This window comes from Pezoporus flaviventris, unplaced genomic scaffold (genome assembly GCF_033815535.1).
Source record: "Pezoporus flaviventris isolate CSIRO_AGI_PZ_B2104156 unplaced genomic scaffold, CSIRO_AGI_Pfla_v1 ptg000023l, whole genome shotgun sequence".
Classification (NCBI taxonomy): domain Eukaryota; kingdom Metazoa; phylum Chordata; class Aves; order Psittaciformes; family Psittacidae; genus Pezoporus; species Pezoporus flaviventris.
In genome coordinates, this window is record NW_026892571.1 from 19,030,909 (window position 1) to 19,050,175 (window position 19,267).

Genomic DNA, 19,267 nt, shown 5'->3' on the forward strand with positions numbered 1-19,267 from the left:
CCTCCAGCTAGCCCCAGAATGGCTCTGACACAAACTGCTTCACCATTTCTTCAGGATACATTCCAGCATCTTCCTGCAGGCATCTACAGGTTGCTTCTTTTTTTAGTGTCTACGATGTCTGAGTCAATCAGTGCACAGCTAATCACCAGTGTGGCTATAGCCTTAGGGCTATAATCCCACCTCAATGGCAAGTAAATCTGTGCGTGTCAGCAGGACAGCTTCTTACTGCAGGGAGATTCTTAGTGCAAATGGTGAATGTTGTGGAAAGGTGAAACCAGAGAGCCCGCCAGCGCCTGCAGCTCGCATTCCAGCTCCTTCAAAGGTACCTGTGTTGCAAGAACCGTGCGTTCTCCTTGCGTCTCCAGCATTTCTCATGAGTTGCCCTTTGAGGTTATTCCTGGCTAAAATCCTTTATGATTTCTGCCTCTTCTTCAACATGACATCCGTTCATCTCACTAAGGCAGCAGTGAGCTATCTACTCCTGCAAAGGCAAAAAAAGGAAATGTCCAACCTGATTATGGCCCTGACTAATGAGCATCAGGGCATGTATTTATGACTGAGTAGTTCAAACCGATGTTCTCAGGTTTAAATGCTTCCGACTCTGAATTTGCAGCTTGGAATCCCAGGGGGGCTGATTCAGCCTTCCTCATCCTAAAGCTGATATATTTAAGCCTCATAAACCTTAGGGACTGATGTGGGTAGTTCTGTACAAGGCTGACTATAGCTGGACTGCGCACGTAGAATATAAAGGTTACACAAGCTGGGAAGTCTCTTCACCAGTGCAACATTCAACGCAGAAACCCGTCTGAATAAACCAGGCTCTATCTCCGTGTGGTTTCCTACGCGTGCTTCTTTTGGATTGAGGTTTCAAATCTGCGATGCCATCTGCTTTCTGTGGATATGAAAGATCTGATGGTGCTCTCGGAGGAGTTGGCCAACATCTCGTATTTGCTTCAGCTGCAGCGCAGCATGTCGCAGGCCTCTTCTCTGCCTGTGCGGGTACGCCGCTGCGGATGGCAGTGCAGGCACGTGTCAGCACACCGATGGGGTGTTGGTGATGGGGATAGGTAGGGGTACATATGGCCAAGCCTTGGTTAATGTGGCTTAGGACGGTGCTGGTTTCTGTGGGTGCCCTGGTGCGTTCTTGCTGAGGTGGCCTTGTTTTTCAACACGGGTTTATTTCAATTTTCTGACTCAGTGGGTTTCACAGAGTCATCATAAAATCACAGAATGTTTGGGTTGGAAGGGACCTTACACATCACCTAGTCCCAGTGTCCCTTTAGGCACTGGAGCTGCTCTCAGGTCTCCCCTTCAGGAGCCTTCTCTTCTCCAGGCTGACCCAGCCCAGCTCTCTCAGCCTGGCTCCAGAGCAGAGCTGCTCCAGCCCTCGCAGCAGCTCCATGGCCTCCTCTGCGCTCGCTCCAACAGCTCCACGCTCCTCGTGTGCCGTTGGCCCAGAGCTGGACCAGAACTACCCAGAGCACAGCAGAGGGGTGGAATCCCATCCCTCCATGTGCTGCTCATGCTCTGTGGATGCAGCCCAGAACACGGTTTAACAACACTTTCTATGGAAGCTTTCATTCTGAATAATCATACATGAAGTTTCATTATATAATATATAAAATGTATAACATATAATATATAATAAAGTGGTGCACAGAGTTTGTGTGGTCACTTCTGCAGCTCCCACAAACCGCCGGCCCACAGCACCCCGCGGGCAGAGGAGCACCGGGGGCCCCGGGGCCCGCTCCGGGCCGGCTCCGGTCGCTCCCCGGGCACCAGCGGAGCCGGCCTGGCCCTTGCACCGACCACCGCTCCGGACCCCGCTGCCAGCGGGCCTCGGCCCCGGCCCGCCCCGGCCCCGCAGGCGGGCGGGGCGGGAGGCGGGCGCGACCGAGCGTGACGGGGGAGGGCGGGAGCGGAGCCCGCAGCAAGGAGCGACCCGGTTGCCGCCTCCTGCGCCTCCGCCGAGCCCGTCGGGAGGCGGCCGGGCAGCGCCGCCGCCGAGACCCCATCTCCGTGCCCGCTCGCCCTCGCCCCGCCGAGCGCCATGGCGGCAGCCGAGCCTGGCTGCGGCCGGTACCAGCAGGTGAGGGGGGCCCGCGGCTCCGTAGGCCGCGCCGGGGAGGACGGGGCCGGGGAGGACGGGGCCGGGGCCGGGGCTCCACCGCCTTCCCCCGCGGCTGTGCCCAGGAGCAAGGAGCCGGGCGGCGCCTCAGCCCTGGCCCGAGGCCGGGCGTCTCCCAGGGCTGCGGGCCTGGGCCGGGCCTGCGGGAGCGGAGCCGCTGCCCCGCTGCGGGGAGAGGCGGGGATCGGGGCGGTGACCGGGGCTGCGGAGGCCTCTGTGCCCGCTGGGGCGCGGTGGGCCCTGCCGGCGGGCGGGCCGCGCTCGGGCTGCGGAGCGGCGGCTCCTCCTCGGCTGTGCAGCCTCGGGGCCGGGGCGACCTTGCGCGCAGGCGGCGGTCCCCGGCCGCTGTTGTCAGCCCGACCCCCGCGGTGCTGCAGGGCCGCGCCGCCGCGGTCCCAGCCCGCAGGTCGGGAGCGGGGCTGGGCCGGGACGTTACAGTTAGCTTCAGTTCATCGCTGACTTGGGGTCCCCGCTGCCGCAGGTTGAAACCCCCGCAGGCCAGAGACCGGCCCTACAGAGCTCCCTCTTAAATGCGGGGTTGTTCTCCCTTCCCCGCCTCCTGCGGGATTGGACGTGTTCTGTCAGGAGCATCAGCCCCATGGAAGGGGTTTGGGCCCCCTTGGATCCCGCTGTGTGACCCCGCTCCTCTGGTTGTATTCCTGATAAGCAGACGTGGAGAATTCATTACGTAAAGGGAGAAGTCCCTCCAAATGGTACACAGCACTTTTCCTGCTGACCCAAGGTTCTTCGTAGAAATCCCTGTGCCATGACTTTGCCTTGGGAGCATTGTCAGCGTGGGTAGGCTGTCTCCAGAAAATGCGATTCTCTTCAGGGATTCACTTCAGCACACGAGATGCAATATTACCCTTATCGTGCCAGCTGGAGGCCTCTGGGGTTTACATACTAGAAATGTAAAAGTTAAGTAAAACTCGGGCTTTTTTCTGTTGTTCCGTGCAAAGCAGATGTTTGCTTATGAAGACAAATCTCTGTTGTCGTTCTTGGAAATGGCAGGTACAAATAACCAGGTCTTCACTAATCGCCTTTCCTGTCAAGAGTCCTGCCATTGGCATTGACCCCAACAAACATCTTCGCAAGTGTCTTTTAAAAGGCTCTTGCTTCGTGTCCCATCGTCTGGAGCCTGTGGAGAGGGGTGACAAACGTGCCACTGCTGAGTTGCTCTTCAGTGGCGCTACCTGCCCCATACACGCTGTCCTGGTCTCCTTACAGAGCAATGTGTGAAGCTGGTGTTTCACCAGCTCCTGTGGACACATCAGGCAGACAGAAAGCAGAGAGTGTTGGTGCTGTGGAGCTCTATGGGGCACTGCAGAGAGCAGGCTGCGCCCCGGGGGTTTTACTGCTAATGCCAAGCAGATCATGGAGGCTCCAGGAAAGCAGTGGTGTAACTGGGGTGCACAGGCAGAAACTGCCCTGTAAATATATTTACTTTTCTGTAGCTGTTTAGAAATTGATTGTTTTTCCCTCGACCTCTGCCAGAGCCCAGGTATTTCATGGAATCCCAGCCTGGTTTGTGTTGGAAGGGACCTTAAAGCTCATCCAGTTCCAACCCCTGCCATGGGCAGGGACACCTTCCACTAGAGCAGCTTGCTCCGAGCCCTGTCCAGCCTGGCCTTGAACACTTATTTGTGGTGGTGTAACGTGTGTTACTGCTGAACCAGCTCCTAATGCTTGTGTAGCTCCCAAAACCCCTGCAAGCTGTGAAACTAAAGATGCAGAGTTGGTATTTAGATGAAGAGGAGATGAGAGGGTGGGAGAGTCTCCCCAGCACTGAAGGTGTTTCAACAACAGCTGATCCTTACTGTGTGCCTGGATGTACAATTAATGACTACCGTGTGCCAGTGAAGACAGACTTGTAGTGATTTGATATCTGCATGTGTGTACTTCCAGAAGAAAAAGGTTGATGGTGATGAGGGTGATCAGACCACAGCAGGGATCGATAACTGGGTTTGAATCTGGCTGTTTTCTTCCACCCTGTTCCTCAGCCCTGTAGATGGGGAGTGAGGGGTGGCCGTGCACCCCAGCAGCCTCTTTGGCTGCAGACTGGCAGCCTGTGCTGTGTCCGTTCACCCACGCGTGCAGTGTTCCAGGGCTGTGCAGTGGCACATGATTTGTTCTCTAAAGCTAACTTTCCAGCCCGTGTGCTCTGTGCAGGCATTAGATAATCTGATAAAAAATAGCCTACGATGACGCCTTCGGATGATGTTGCAGTCTGATCTGACATGTTGAGGAAGTGCAGCTCGGTGAAGAATAAAGCTAAAACTCCAGAGAAGGGATCTCGGCTTCCCCCAGCCCTTTTCCATCAGGAGCACAGGCTGGAGCAGTGTGACCAGGGCAGACTGCTGGTTTCAGTTCCTCCTGGAACCTGCTGTCAGGGTGATGGGCTGAGCTTGCTGTAGATGGGAATGGGAGATGTCTGCAGGAAGGACGGCAGCAGCACGCCCTGGTGTCGTTATCCTGGGCGGTGCTGTGTTCCAGAAAGGGACACTGGGAGGCTGTTGGCATTTAGACCTGCCTCTGGGGAAGCTGTACAGGGATGTTGTTAGGATTAGGTGGCTTAAAGCCTTTTGGGCATGACCTGGATTGTGAGTTCAGTGGCAGAACTGTATTTTGTCCTTAGAATAGAAACCAGCCTCCACGCTGGAAAAAATAACCAGGCTTTTAATAGGTTTATTTACAGTGTGTGTTCACCGCAGCTTGCTTTTTACTTGAAGCTTTTGAAGATATGTGTGATGTACGTGAGTGATGTAAACCCACCTAGAAAATGATGGGTGTGTTAAATAGTGAGGACACATTCCTTGCTGAGTGATGTTTCTTCCTGTTCCATTTGTTGAAGGCTTACATGGATCCTGAATCTCTTCATAAGGGGAGGTGTCCATGGCAAACATAAGGAAGAATTTGAGTTCCTTTGGTTTTCTTTTGGTGAAACTGCAGAAGAAATACATTGCTGAGGATATGATGTGAATGCAGCTTGAATCCATGGAGGACCACAATGATTACTTACTATCTGGGAAGGCTGGAGTGAACCAAAGAGCCAGTTGCCACCTTGTGCTTGCCTCAAGCTTGTATTTCATTTTTTCTGTTGAAGCAGTCACACAGATTGAAACTCAAAGATGAGAATATACCAAATCTTTTAATGTCAGCAGTTACAATTAGTGGTGTCGGTGCTGTTCGTTTCCTTGGTGAGGTGCTTGCAGTATGCAGAAGATGTGCTTGCTATAGATACAAGCAACTGATAAGAACGATAAGAAAATTTCCAGAGTAGGTTGTTTTCAGTTTTTTTTTGCATTCAGACAAGCAGAGTGGGAGATACCCATTGGCATAAACCCAGGAAAGATTTAGAGAGTTGCAGAGTAAAGTGATGCTCTTGCATTCTGCTGCAACTGATAGGGACCACACGCCTTGCCTGGGGCTGCCCAATGACCAGCCCAGAGTGTGTTGAGGTGACTAAAGTCTTGCTGTTTGCCTCTGAAACACCTACGCCTGTAGGCAGCAGTGTACCTGTCAGGTGAGGCTGAAAGGCTTTAGTGATTCTATCTGAAAAAGTTATTGTGGAATTAAAATATAGTCCATCTCTAACAGGACTGGGAAGAGGCAGTGAAACAGTAGTTGTCCAGCGTCATAAATAGTTTGTGTAACAGGAGAAAATAGCCTTGCAAACTTCTAAATAAAACATTATCTTAGGTATCAGGATTCTGCCCTGTGAGGGTGCTGAGGCGCTGGCACAGGGTGCCCAGAGAAGCTGTGGCTGCCCCATCCCTGGCAGTGTTGAAGGCCAGGTTGGACACAGGGGCTTGCAGCACAGGTTTGTGCTGGCCCAAGCGCGTGTTTGCAGTCCAGCCAGACCAGTATAGTTCCCTGTTTGAGCAGAGCTGTTTCCCAGGGCTGAGGTGTATTTCCATGTTGGCAGGCCATTAACTGCAGTGAGTCAGTGAAAACCATCCTCGTGAGCAGGGGTGGTACTTTGATGGACATCAAATACGTTTTGCTTTGTGGTGTTCACCTTGGTAGCTGGGGAGGTCATTGCAAACTGACCCTTCAGGTGGATGCTCCTGCGGGGTTCCTGGTCCTTGCCCGTGCATCCCACTGTGTGGGTGCAGCTGTGTGCTCACTGCATGGAATGTTTTGGGAGGGGGAATGAAGGAACGGTTCTCAGTCCTGTATTAAAGTGAAGGAGAAGCTGAGGCTGGCAGAGACCTCAGGATTCACTCCCCAGCGCTGGGCTGTGCTCAGGGCCCAAGGGAGAATCCATTCCCTATCGTAAGGCCTAGGCAGGAGCATCGGCATCTCCTGGTGCACGGAGGAGCCAGGGGAGGGTTTGCTTGGACTGTGACTGCTGAGTGTCACTGAAGAGCTGACAGCATGTGTGGGGCTGGGGTAGGCATTGTCACTCCTCGGGCTAAAAGAACTGGAGGTGACGACAGAGAAAACAGTTATTTGCTCATCAGGGAGAGGCCTAATGGATGTGGGCTGCCTTGTCTGACAGCTTATCAGTGCTTATATTGTATATCTATTATATATATATTATACATATGTCTGACAGCTTATATGTGCTGTTATTCCTGGTGATTAATAAGGGGAATTATAAGTTATAGGGATCTGGAACAGCATAGGGCAAAAGTCAAGATTTCAAGTCAGGGGATGTAAGGAAGTATAAGTCAGTGAAAATAATTCTCTTCTTCAGAGTTGGCAGCAACTTGCATTTGCTCCCACAAGGCCAGAGATACGGAAGGAGAGGAATAAGGGATGTTGCGATGGGAGTGAAGTGTAACCTGTTTGTGGGCAGGCTCTTGCTGTGCTGGAGTACTCCCAGATTTAGTAGTGGTGCACATTTTAACTTACTTATTCTTAGCATTTGGCTTGCAAAGGTGATGATTCCATTGCTCTGAAAACATCGATCCTGTTGCCTTTTAAGACAAATATCAGTTCTCTTTCTGGCATTCACCTGAATATCTGCCTTTTGAAATCTCAGAGAAACCACAGTAACAACAAAAATGGGATCTGATCAGGGTTATCTTCCTCTGTTGCATTTGTGTGCTGTTCTACCTTGTGTGCCAGACATAAAATAAGAACTGAAATGCAGTAAACACAGATGATCTGTGGCTGAGTTAATGTATTATTGATGATCTGTTGCTAAGGCGAAGCTTGTAGTAATGCTGAATTAGTGTAAAGAATATCTGCAAAGGGCACGGGGAGGTTAACACCCCCCAGGGTTAAATCTGTGTCAGCAGCCCCTGTGCCAAGTTCAGCAAATTTAGAAGAATTAATAAATATATGTGTTGGAAATGCTTTCTGCAAAGTTCACATGGAACTGTTTCAAGACAGAGAAGCTGTGGCTGCCCCATCCCTGGCAGTGTTCAAGGCCAGCTTGGACACAGGGGCTTGGAGCAAGCTGCTCCAATGGAAGGTCCCTGCCTGTGGCAGGGGGTTGAGACTGGGTGAGCTTTAAGGTCCCTCCGAACGCAAACCAATCTGTGATTAAAGCCTCAAATATAGGAATCTTGCTGTAAAAGCTAAAATCCATCAGTAAATCGAAGAAGGAAGACCCACAACCTCAGCAAACCAGCCATAAGTCAAACCCTGCTTTCACCGGGTTCTCTGAGTTCTGAAGACTCAGCAGTGGCCCAAGGGGGAATTGGCCGCAAACCCGAGTAGCGTGGCTCAGTGCATCCCTGGTGCTACCTGGGGCAGACAGAGCATGCGAGGTGAGGGCAGAGCTGCACCACACGAAGCCTGGTGATTCATTCTTCCTGCCACATGAACCCTTGCTGCTTTGCTAATAGGCACTTAGTTGAATTTTAGATGGTTGGGATCATTAAAAAGGCTGGCAGGCATTTGTGTACGTTGTCCATTAGAAGAAAAAGCTGTTTTCTGTAACTATACCTCCTGCAGCCTTGAGCTGCGCTTCCAAAAGTAACTGTGTTTTTTGTGTCATTACCTGGATTGGAATGGTTTGAAGCCAGCAGTAAGCTCCGCTCGCTTTCTCCCACACAACATTGTTGTAAAAATAGGCATTCCTTTTTACTATTGAAAGAAGAACCTTGTAAGAATTCCAGTGGTAGGAATTAATGTTCCACTCAATAATCTGTGTCCTCTTTCATTTCATCTCTCCCAGTGTTGTCACATCTAGCGCTTTCCTTCCCCCTCCCTGGTGATTGTGCTTTTAAGCTGTATATGTCTTCTTTCTTGCAGACATTAGGGCTTTAGTTTCTGCCACCCCTTCACCAGGTGAAGGGGTAGTGCAGGGAATGCAGTATCCAAAGTGTTCTGGTGTGTTGGAGCCTTTCCTCCTTCACTAATAGAGTGGGTCTTGCATCCAAACATCCAGTGAACTGCGCTTCGAGCATCTGAGAAGGTTTTGGCTTTGACTTTCACAGAGCACATGGATGGAGTCTGGGCTTTGCTCTTAGGCATTAAAAGGAGTAAAAACCCACAACAGTTATGTATGAAACAAGCCCTTCAGTTAGAAGTGTGAGCTGATTTTGATTTTTTCCTTATAAGACATGAAGTGAAACAGGAACATATTCCCACCCCCTGACCCCTTGCATTACATTCTTGGGAAGGACTTGAATGGCAGCATGTCTCTCCAGAGAAGAGAAACCAAAACATCATGGATGGCTTCAAGAGTAGTAGTGTGGGTATATGGGAGGGGTAGGTCAAGGAGATGTTAAGGAAGAGGTTGCAGGGTTATTCCTGTGGTGATTACAAAAGGGGGTAGTTGGTGAGATGATGAGAAAAGGAAAGAAGAAGAAAATATCATTAGGTGGCAGCTGATTTACAGATTCCTTTCTGGTCAGTTCTGCTTTGGATGCTTCTGCCCTGGTATTGCTGGATTCTCTGGCCAAAGCCTGTGTTCACGTGCCTGCTTCATGCAAGTGACACTCTGTGTTTGATAAGCTGTGTGGTTATTTATACAGAGACTGTGGGAGGCACAGTGCACAAAATAACCCATCTCCTTTTCAGTCATGCAGTGTGAAAGGTTGAAAGGAAATGGCAAGATCCACACTTGTATGTATCTTTATGTAATGTATCCATGGAAAAACCCTTAGCAAAGCCACAGGCAGCAAGGGAGTCTTCTGTTGGGTATCTCATGGTGTCCCTTCGACTAAACCAGGTGTAACTGCAGTTCCTAAGCAGTGTGAGCTGAAGAAGTGCCAGGGGAATGGGAAGGTGCTGAAAAGATGTGTGCTGCTCTTTGCCAGGTGTGTGAGGATACGACTAAAACCACATTAAAGCTGAGATGATGTATAGATCATTTCAAGTGGGAGCGTTTGGAGGGAGGCTGAGCTGCTTCTCGTGTATCCCATGGTGCTGCACAACAGTTGTCCAACAGAAGAGTCTGATGTGTGCAGTTAAAACTGGGGGGTGATTTCACAGAGCTTGGGAAGCCCTGTTAACCTCTCTGTGTGTGGGTCTGTTCAGCTGCAGAATGAAGAGGAGCCAGGCGAGACTGCACCCGTGCTGAATGATGCCCCTCCACCTTACAGCAGCATTTCTGCAGAGAGTACAGGTACATTTCACTTACAAAGCAAGGTTTGCTCTGCTCTTCTTCCTTGCTTGTTCTCCTTATTATTGATGGGTGGCATTGCAGCATCCTTGCCAAGGCTGCAAAGGACCAGAATTGATCCAGAGAGACTGCTGTTACTTGTGGTTTAGGAGATGCACTTTGGCTACATTCATCTGATGTCATCCCATCAAGTGGTGTTCAAGTTACATTTCGTGGTGTTCTCAGCAGGTTGAAGACAGTTAAAAATCAAAGTGCTGTGAGGATTTGTGGTTCCCCTCTCATTATTTGCCATTTGGATGATGCTGTGCTCCTTCCAAAAAGGGCTTGTTACTTAAAAGGGATTAAGAATTCACTCTTCCTGCAGTTTTCAGTAACTAAAGACTTTGTCCTAAGGATTATACTTCTGAATCATCACACTGTCATGTCCCTAATAGCTTGTAGCAAAGCAGCTTGGTTTGTGTTGGTTATGTATCAGAGCATTTTGGCTTAGGTAAATCTCTTTTTTTTTCCCTATTTTTTTCATAGTCAACTATGCAGACAAGATTTGTGAATCAAATGCAGCATACTGCAGGGTCTGTCAGCCAGCTATGGGTAGAAGTTTGGATATTGTATTTATCAAGCTGCCTGTTGAGCATCCTGCCTTGGCACAGTCACCATGAAGATGTCCCGTTAGTTCTAGTTCTTTAGTGCATCTCAGTGACTGGGGCTCAGAAGTGCGATGTCATTTATTCCAATCCCTTTTCCATCCAGCTAGAAACTATTTTGAGTCTCTGTCTGGAAAGACTGGTCACTGGTGGGCTGCGGCTTGCAGTGAGCCTTTGACTCACTCAAAGCCCTTGGATTTGAAAACATGACTACTTCTGATCATTGAAGTCAGGAGAAACACAGCGTGTATCATTGTTTTAAACAGGAACAGCCAGGCCTGTTACACTGATACCCAGGGCACTGCTCTATATCAGATAAGGTGCTCCCATGTTTTCCACTTTCTGTTTTGGGATGGCAGGAGGCTGGGAGGGAACAGGAGGGGCCGGATCTGACAGCCTGGGGTATTGACGTCTTCTGAAGTCATCCAAAGCACAGCTCATTCCCAACACGGTGTTCTCGGGGAACCCACAACTTACCTTCTGTATACCCTTTGTTTTGCAGCTTATTTTGACTACAAGGATGAGTCAGGATTTCCTAAGCCTCCATCTTACAACGTGGCCACAACACTGCCTAGTTACGATGAGGCAGAGAGAACCAAGGCTGAAGCCACAATCCCCTTGGTTCCTGGAAGGGTGAGTACACTCGGCCAGCTCCGTGTCCTTCACGTTGCTGGTGGAGAACTTCTGGTTTAACTCCTGCTGAGCAAGTGCCATGGCTTGTGTTTGTTCTGAGCTTCCTGGGGCGCTGGTACCACACACTCCCAAAAGCCTGGGGCTAATTTGGGTTTTTTTCTGCTGGTTATTTTTATTATTTGTAATTGCCAGTGTTCCTGTGGGTGGCTGTGGTGATGTAAACACCTCAGCAATGCCAGCATCCAGATTAGCTGGGCACACTGACAGGGGAGCTGTACTGTGTCCCTGGGCACCGCCACTGGGGCTTTTTAAAGACTTAGGATTAACTGTTCAGCCTTGATACTCCTCCTGCTTACTTTGTTGACTGCCCCAGAGGTCAGTGTAGCTGATACAAGGATGGGAAAGCCATTCTGTCAGAATAATTAGTTTTTCTTTTCATTTATTCTGTTTTTTTTCCAGCACTCTCTCTTGTTCAGCTTCTTCCTCTACCCCTGCGTTACATGGCCACTGCTTGTTCTGCTCCTTCGTAGAAGCCAAATTCTTTGCTGAGATGACAGGTTTAATAGCTTTGATGAGTAGAGGAGCTCTTCACAGTGAGACCAAGAACAGGCTGGGTCTTGACTATCTTAAAAATACTAGAAATCATATTATGTATATAATATTTCATGCCCTGCATTGTCTCAGGATGAGAAGCGTCCTGCTTACATTTGTAGCCCTTTGTGATTGAGGATTCCAGCCCTCTGCCCTACAGGGGACTTTTCATAGAATCCCAGCCTCGTTTGGGTTGAAGGGACCTCAGAGCTCCTCCAGCTCCAACCCCTGCCACGGGCAGGGACCCCTTCCACTGGAGCAGCTTGCTCCAAGCCCCTGTGTCCAACCTGGCCTTGAACACTGCCAGGGATGGGGCAGCCACAGCTTCTCTGGGCACCCTGTGCCAGCGCCTCAGCACCCTCCCAGGGAAGAGCTTCTGCCTAAGAGCTCATCTCAGTCTCCCCTCGGGCAGGTTAAAGCCATTCCCCTTGGCCTGTCCCTGCAGGCCCTTGTCCAAAGCCCCTCTCCAGCCTTCTTGTAGGCCTCCTTTCTTAAATGTAAGTGAAGCATTTTGGATCCCTCTGTTGAACGCTGCTTTCTGAAGGCTCTGCAATTTGCTGGCCCTTTCTTGAAGAGCCCCATGCAGGATTTGTAGTGCTGTATGGACTGGTCTGACATAAATCCACCCATGTCTCGTCTCCCTTGGATTTGCAGGATGATGAATTTGTGACCCAGGATGACTTTGACGACACTGACCAGCTGAGGATAGGAAATGATGGCATTTTCATGCTGACTTTCTTCAGTAAGTCCATGGGGGGACTTCCCCTTCTTTCAGGCAGTGAGCCAAAGTAGCTGGAGTTATTTTCACACTTAGGTTTATGTAGCACTAGGAGAAACCTGTGTGCAAAGGTTTATGTTTTCTTTGATTTGGAATGTAAAGAGGACTTGACCTGCTGCTTTTCTCCTGCTTTCTCAGTGGCATTCCTCTTCAACTGGATTGGATTTTTCCTGTCTTTCTGTCTGACTACTTCAGCTGCAGGACGATATGGGGCCATTTCTGGGTTTGGTCTGTCCCTCATTAAGTGGATTCTTATTGTCAGGGTAAGTTGTGTAGTGCAAACCCATGCACATCGACAGTTTAGCTCGGTTTTATCCCCCTTACGCTGAAGTTAGCTGAAGTGGATGGGAGAAGCCCGCTGGTGCCCTCTGGTGCGACATGCCTGCGGCACAAGCAGGAGGGGATAGGAGGAAGCACGCTTCTGTTTCATTTCCATATAAACTCGGCATATCCGGGCTGTTTAAACATCCACTGTGCTCCCCTCTCCCGGATCACACAGCAGAGGAAGGGGATGACTGGTCAGAGCTGGTTTCTTTTGTGGGAGCCTGGATATAGAGAAAGGCTGATGTAGTGTTTCGAAAACTCGGAGCGGGAGAAAGAGAAACGGCTGTGGGGGAAAGCAGAGAGGGATCAAGATGTGCTGGTGCTGGAAGGAATGGGGGGAAAAAAGCCAAAATGTTTTTTGGAGGGACTGGGAGAAAATGTTTCTATCAGGAAAGCTTTATTTGGAGCCCAAGGAAGGGTGGTGTCTGTGAAAATGGCACACAGACATTCCAGGCTGAGAGCTTAAATTGCAAGCAAAAAGGCTCATTAGGTGTGCTTCAGTAGAGAGCATTTGGGTTAGGGCTGTCACTTCATACCTGACCTTTTGGGGCTAGGAATTAGAATGTGTCCATGCAGCATCTATTGACTTTTCCTGTAGGAAGTGGAGCTTTTTGTGGTCACCTGGTACCAGTGGTGTTAAGAGCTGTATGCTTGATTAAGAGGTGTGGCAGCAGTAGGTGCCACTTTACCTGTGGATGTGATTTAACCTCTGATGACAAGCTTATCTTTTGTTAGGTTTTTAAACCTGAATAGAATGAAAACAAAAAAACCCTGCTGTATTTACCACTGACACAATGAGCTTCAGTGCTCTGATAGTGTCAGTGCCTTTCAGTCAATGGGCAGTAATTTTCCCAATAGAAAAGCCTGTCAGAGGGTTCCACAGGTCTGGGGTTTCTTTTTCAACTGGACTTTTGTTTGCTGTGCTGTCCTACCTCAGTGTAATTAATGCACTGCTGCAGACCTGGTCTTCCCTTTCACAAACTGCAGCTGTGGTTTACAAGCATCAAAGATGTAAGGGAAAATAGGGGTATTTGCCCAGTAGTGTCTTAATGCTGCACTGATTGCGGGAGTTTATGGCTGGGCATTGTTCTGTTCCATTCCCCTTGGTTAGAGTTTGCCTGGTGTGTGTGGAAAAACCTTAAATGAAAGTCTGTGGAGGTGGCTTGTTCCCTGCAATTGGTGCAACTGATGAAATGTGGTGTTCTATAAAGTCTCTTCTGTGCACATCTGGGCTTGATCTGGTTACTGCTGAAATGGGAGGGAGCAGATTTGGATTCAGGTGCTTCCATGTGCTCTAACTTGTATGTATGTATTTTTTTCCCCAGTTCTCCACCTATTTTCCTGGTTACTTTGATGGCCAGTACTGGCTCTGGTGGGTCTTCCTTGTACTAGGTGAGTGTTCAGCAGGGAGAAGGAATGTGTGCTTAAAAACTCTGTCAAGTGCAGTTTGGGCTTTACTGGCTGTTCAGATACGTGCATATTGATATAAAAGTGAAATATAACCCTCGTAGAACCCTTCCTCCTACTGAAGGCCTTCAAGGTTTTAAAGATACACACAAACACTGTCCTTTTGTTTTCATTTCTTGGTGGCAGCATCCTGAAGCACTGAAAGATTGGGTGTCATTGATTAAAAAACTCAATTACCTTGTATCACATCAGCTGTTGTGCATCCCAGTGACAAATGTCCCTCTCTATTAGTAATGCTGGGTTGAACTGCTCCCTCTAACTGAAGGAGCAGCACCTGTGTTAACTGACATGGTTTTTCCATCTAGGTTTTCTGCTGTTCCTCAGAGGGTTTATTAATTATGCAAAGGTTCGCAAGATGCCAGACACCTTCTCCACTCTCCCCAGAACCAGAGTTCTCTTTATTTACTAAAGGTAAACTTTCTGCTTTCCTGATTTTGTTCTCTTTGGTTTTAATTCTATTTAGTGACCCTTTCAGGCTGGGCTTTGCTTTGGTTTGAATATGGTTTAGGCAGCAGACAGCAGTTGTTTCTTGGTATCCCGTAGTCAGCTCCTGTTGCAGCAGAGTCCAGACTGACTTGATGGGGAGCAGAGGAATACTTGACATTTCTCCTTGAGTTTTTGCTTTGAGGAGTTTGTATATTCATTAGACTCCAGGACGTGAATTGTAAGAACAAAATCTCTGCCCCTTGCTGTTGCACTGCATTTGGCAAGCGAGTCTTTCAGAAGAAGCCACATGCCTGAAGCACGTGGTGTGTCCTGAACGTGAGTGTTAGAAGGTTGTGCCAGTGTCTTTGGCTTATGCCCCAGACAGAACCATTTGTGTGGATTTTGCATTCTGCTTGAATAGTCTGCCAAGTTCCTGAAGAAATAAAGCTCCTGCACACCTTTGCTTGTTAGAAACCCCTCTCGCATACTAGAACGTAACACACTGTCCTGCCTGAACATCCTTCAAAGGCCTTAATGCCTAAAAGTCTTTCATTCTGAGGCCAAACCTTAACTTTGCTGCCTTCTTAATGGGACTTTAAAGAAGGAGGCTTAAGTAGTCGAACCCTTCTAGCATAATTTCCTGCTTACAGCAGATAATGGCCTTGCATTAACTGTCCCTCCCTGAGGGGAAGGAAATCCTGTTGCTTCCCAGATGGTGAATGCAACATGATGCTCCCTTTAGAAATATCATAATAGCACTAGATTTCCCCAAGACAGGGTTGAAGCAATTGCAGCTGGGACAGTGGCATAAAGAAAGCAAACAAGCCCCAGCTTTAAATTGGGGGTCATTAAATTGTTCAGATTTTAAAACTGAGGCTTGATTCTTCCAAATTCACTTTCCTTTCATTAGAAACTGCAAATTGCGTAAGATTGTGCTTCATTTCTAGGCTGTAATGAGAGCAGGCCACACAAACCAGCCATTGTGCAGTGTTTTCCAGCCCGAGTTTCCACTGGTGATTGTGTGTAAAAATAGTTCAGTCCATTTATTGAAGTGTTTCAGTTCTGTTTAACACAGTCATGGTTTACAGCCTCCTCCAGGGTTTGTAATATCCTCTCGTATTCCTGCTGAGTCACCAGAGGGTTTCTTTCCCCCCGCTGTATGGTCACGTTTCAGCATCAGCTTTATCATCTGCAGTTTGTTCTCATTGAAATTGTGCAGCTTTACTGAAACTTAACTTTTCACGGAGGAGGAGAGGAACAGTTAGTGCCAACCAGCAAACACCAACTGGTGAAACTGTATGGAATGGGTAGCTTGGTGGTCACTGTTCCATCCATGTGTGTTGGTGATGGATGTGACAACCGCGAGGGGCTTGTGGTTGGTCTAAGGCTTAAACAGTTCCAGTTTAGAAGTAGAGGATGTCTCTTTCAACCCAGACACTTGATGGAAAGATACAAACCTCATCATCATCCTGGGTGGATGCTGCAATTAAAGGCAGTCCAATTTTGTTCTCATAGTACGGTGTAATTTGGTACATGTGTATGTTTAATGCTGATGTTTCTAAGAGCCTTGTCTGGTTCAGTGCCTGTTTTCCCCTGAGGAGTTTTAACTCTTCAGACGCACACAAAAGCACCGAGCATTTTGCTAGAGTCATGTCATTGTGTACTGAGATACTTCATAAGCCTTTAGACATCCTGCACTCTTTGTGAACTACATCCTTCTTTATCCAAAATAACAATCTAACTATAGTTGCAGTATTCAATATCCTTCTCCGACAGATGTTTTCTGGGAAATGTCTTCCTGCATTAGTGAATTCTCCCTCAAGAAGCAACAGGACACCTGCAGGAAGTGAATCAAGACTCTGGAGCAGAAGAAAAAATAATCACCTGCTTTAACGTAACTAAATAAAAGTACTGTTCAAACAGACAAGGAGAAGCATTTCTTTCTATTTGTTTCTAGGTGTAAAGTTTGAATAATTAACGCAGAATTCTGTAATCATTGACTCATTTAGTGGCTGATGTTTGAAAAAGCTCTTGCGGTCGAGTCTGTGACGTGCTAATAAAGCCTTCCATGGGTAGTTCTGTAGTGAGCTTGGTAGCATGAGCCCTGGCCCTGGAGCCAGCAGGGGACAGACTTGCTTTAGTTCCTCCTCCATCCTGGGAGCTGGCCTGGGCTCTGCTCTGGCCTCTGCAGCCTGTGCAGTGCTGCTGGACAGAGGAGTGGCCTCAAGAGGTGGCCTCAAAGATGGGGTGGTGGCCTTGAGGTTGGGGTGATGGCTCTGTTCTGGCCACACACCTTTTCCTGCTGCTTGTATCCAGCAGCACCTCTGCTGCCGTGGCCAAAGCGGGTCTCTGGTACAGGCTCTTGAGGGCTCATTGGCAGAGAGCGTTGCTTTGAAGGCAGCACAAGTATTACGTTTTTGATAGTCTATACTCTCAATGTTGTAGGATACTTTACTTTCATACTACCTACCTTTTGGATCTCTAGGGGTTTTCACGGTACACATTGGTAGTGGAGACACGAAAGGTGATGATGCAACTTTGTATAAAAAATGACCTTGCAAAACAAAGGCCTTTTTTCTTTCCTTTGGCTTTGGGACTTTGGAGACAATTCCTACCCCACCTGTAATTCTTGCTTTTCTAATTTGTGTTAGCAGAGACTATGATGCGTTCTAAATGTAGATTTAATGTGCACTCCTGTGCTTCCTGCCAAGCGGTAACTCACTTCGGAGTTTTACTATGTTAAAACTGTAAATACAGCAGAACGTTAATAAATGTCACTTATGTAGCACTTCTTGCTGTAGAGCAGTGTTTAATTTGGGTTCAAGCCTTCATTGCACCTGGTCGTTGATTACAAATGCAGATGCTCTGGGGGAATTCCATTGCTCTTCCATGGAAGGTGTAACAGGAATCTCCAAGGTGTCTGTCTCCCCTTTGTAACCAGGTTTCCAAGTCCTGGTGCCAGCCTGGCAGCTCAAGAATTGGTTGGGTCCATACAGTTTTGGGGCTGTCTTGGATTATTTTGGTAGTTTCACATATAGAACTCATCTGCCTTGTGGAACTGTTCATGGGTTTGGTTCATGGCTGAGCTTCTCCCATTTATAGTCCTCACAAACAAACAGGCTGATGGGGATAGATGGGGGTTACACAGACTTCCTTTTTAAACCAGAATAAGTGTACACAGAGAGAATTATTAAGTTTGTCCTGTGAAGCAAAACCTGGTGCATTCAGGAACTGCATCACATTTGCCCAAGCTTGGTAGATGAGCCTTGTGCTTGCTCTCATGGAATCTGGGCCTTATTTAGGATGTGAATATTTGGCATTCCTGCTTTGGTGGCTGAAGCTGCAGGCACCTGCTGCTCATCATCCCCTGCAGACAGTGTTCAGGGCACAGGGTGGGATGTGCAGCCAGGAGCAGGTGGGTGACGGGCCCATGTTCAATGTGTGTTAACACCAGCTCCAAGCTCCAGTAATGACCTTGGGGCTCTGACAGCTCGGTCCCATATCAGTGGCCAGTCTGTGCTCATCTGCAGTGACCAAATGCATGCCTTTGGCCCTTCCACCCCCTGGGTTGGCTTCTCCTTCCAGCACTGTAAACCTGCAACCCCTGCCACGGGCAGGGACCCCTTCCACTAGAGCAGCTTGCTCCAAGCCCCTGTGTCCAACCTGGCCTTGAGCACTGCCAGGGATGGGGCAGCCACAGCTTCTCTGGGCACCCTGTGCCAGCGCCTCAGCACCCTCACAGGGAAGAGCTTCTGCCTAAGAGCTCATCTCAGTCTCCCCTCTGGCAGGTTAAAGCCATTCCCCTACAGACCCTTGTCCAAAGCCCCTCTGCAGTTGTCTCCAGCTCTTTCCTTGGCTGCTGGCACAGGTTATTCCATGGCAGCTCTCAAAATGGTTAAAACTACTTTGCATCAATAGCAGCCTTATGCAGAAAAGCTCAGCTGTGGTACAGAGGAGTCGCTTTTTCTCATCCATATACCAGACTCGTTTGTACACTGATTTCAGAACCCTATTTTTCAATCATTTGAGAGTTGCTTTAAGGTTTCTCCAGGTTTTTTTTAAACCTTATTTCCAGTTCCCATGAAAGAAGGAAAAGGAACCTGAGAGGGGAAGGATCGGATAAACGGAGACCAGCACATGCTGGAGGAAATCAAATCTGTCTATGGAGAAGGTAGTACCACCACGGAGGAAACGAATGGGATCTGTCCATTGCCCCTGCTCTTCTGCTGGCTCCGGCTGGAGCTTGGCCCCCAGTGGAAAGATCACTGCTAATTTATCCATGTGAAGTAGAGGATTATGCTAAGGAATAAAACCACTGGAGACCTCCAGGTCCATTTTGCTTTATTTCCCAAACTGTTTGGGGAATGGACAAAAAGCCCATCAGGGAAGGAAGGTACCAGAGCGTGCGGGGTTCAGTCATTGTTTAACGTGAAAGAGCAATCTCAGGATGTGTCCCAGAAGCTTATTTTTAAATCGTAGGACTCGCACAGACACAAACCCTCTTTTGCTAAGCTTAAGCATGTAAATAAAACCTAATGGCAATGGATATAAGAAATGAAGCAAAAGGCAGGGATCTGTGCCTGGGGTCTGGAGTGCCAGGAAGGATCTACACCAGGAGCCAAAAGTTCCGGGGGGGTTAAACACCGTCCATGTCCCAAGGCCAAGTGGAGTGAAGCACAGGGGTGCTCTGGAGTGCCTTTGTAAGGATGGAATCACTCTATAGAAGTTATCCTGAGTAAGAAATCAGCGTTTCC

The 19,267-nt window shown here is 48.7% G+C and overlaps 1 protein-coding gene across 2 annotated transcripts; it reads left to right on the top strand.

Annotated features, from left to right (window-relative positions):
* Nucleotides 1-1,884: 1,884 nt before the first annotated feature.
* NDFIP1 (Nedd4 family interacting protein 1) lies at nt 1,885-17,301 on the top strand. Of its 2 annotated transcripts, none has more exons than XM_061457125.1 (8): nt 1,885-2,089; nt 9,566-9,653; nt 10,797-10,927; nt 12,173-12,260; nt 12,435-12,559; nt 13,946-14,012; nt 14,393-14,498; nt 16,267-17,301. In XM_061457125.1, the coding sequence occupies exons 1-7, from the start codon at nt 2,051-2,053 to the stop codon at nt 14,494-14,496; spliced, it is 642 nt and encodes a 213-aa protein (XP_061313109.1). In that variant the 5' UTR covers nt 1,885-2,050; the 3' UTR covers nt 14,497-14,498; nt 16,267-17,301. The 2 variants fall into 2 exon arrangements, with proteins under 2 accessions (XP_061313109.1, XP_061313108.1); XM_061457124.1 differs by having other exon boundaries at nt 1,887-2,089; nt 16,290-17,301.
* Nucleotides 17,302-19,267: the final 1,966 nt, after the last annotated feature.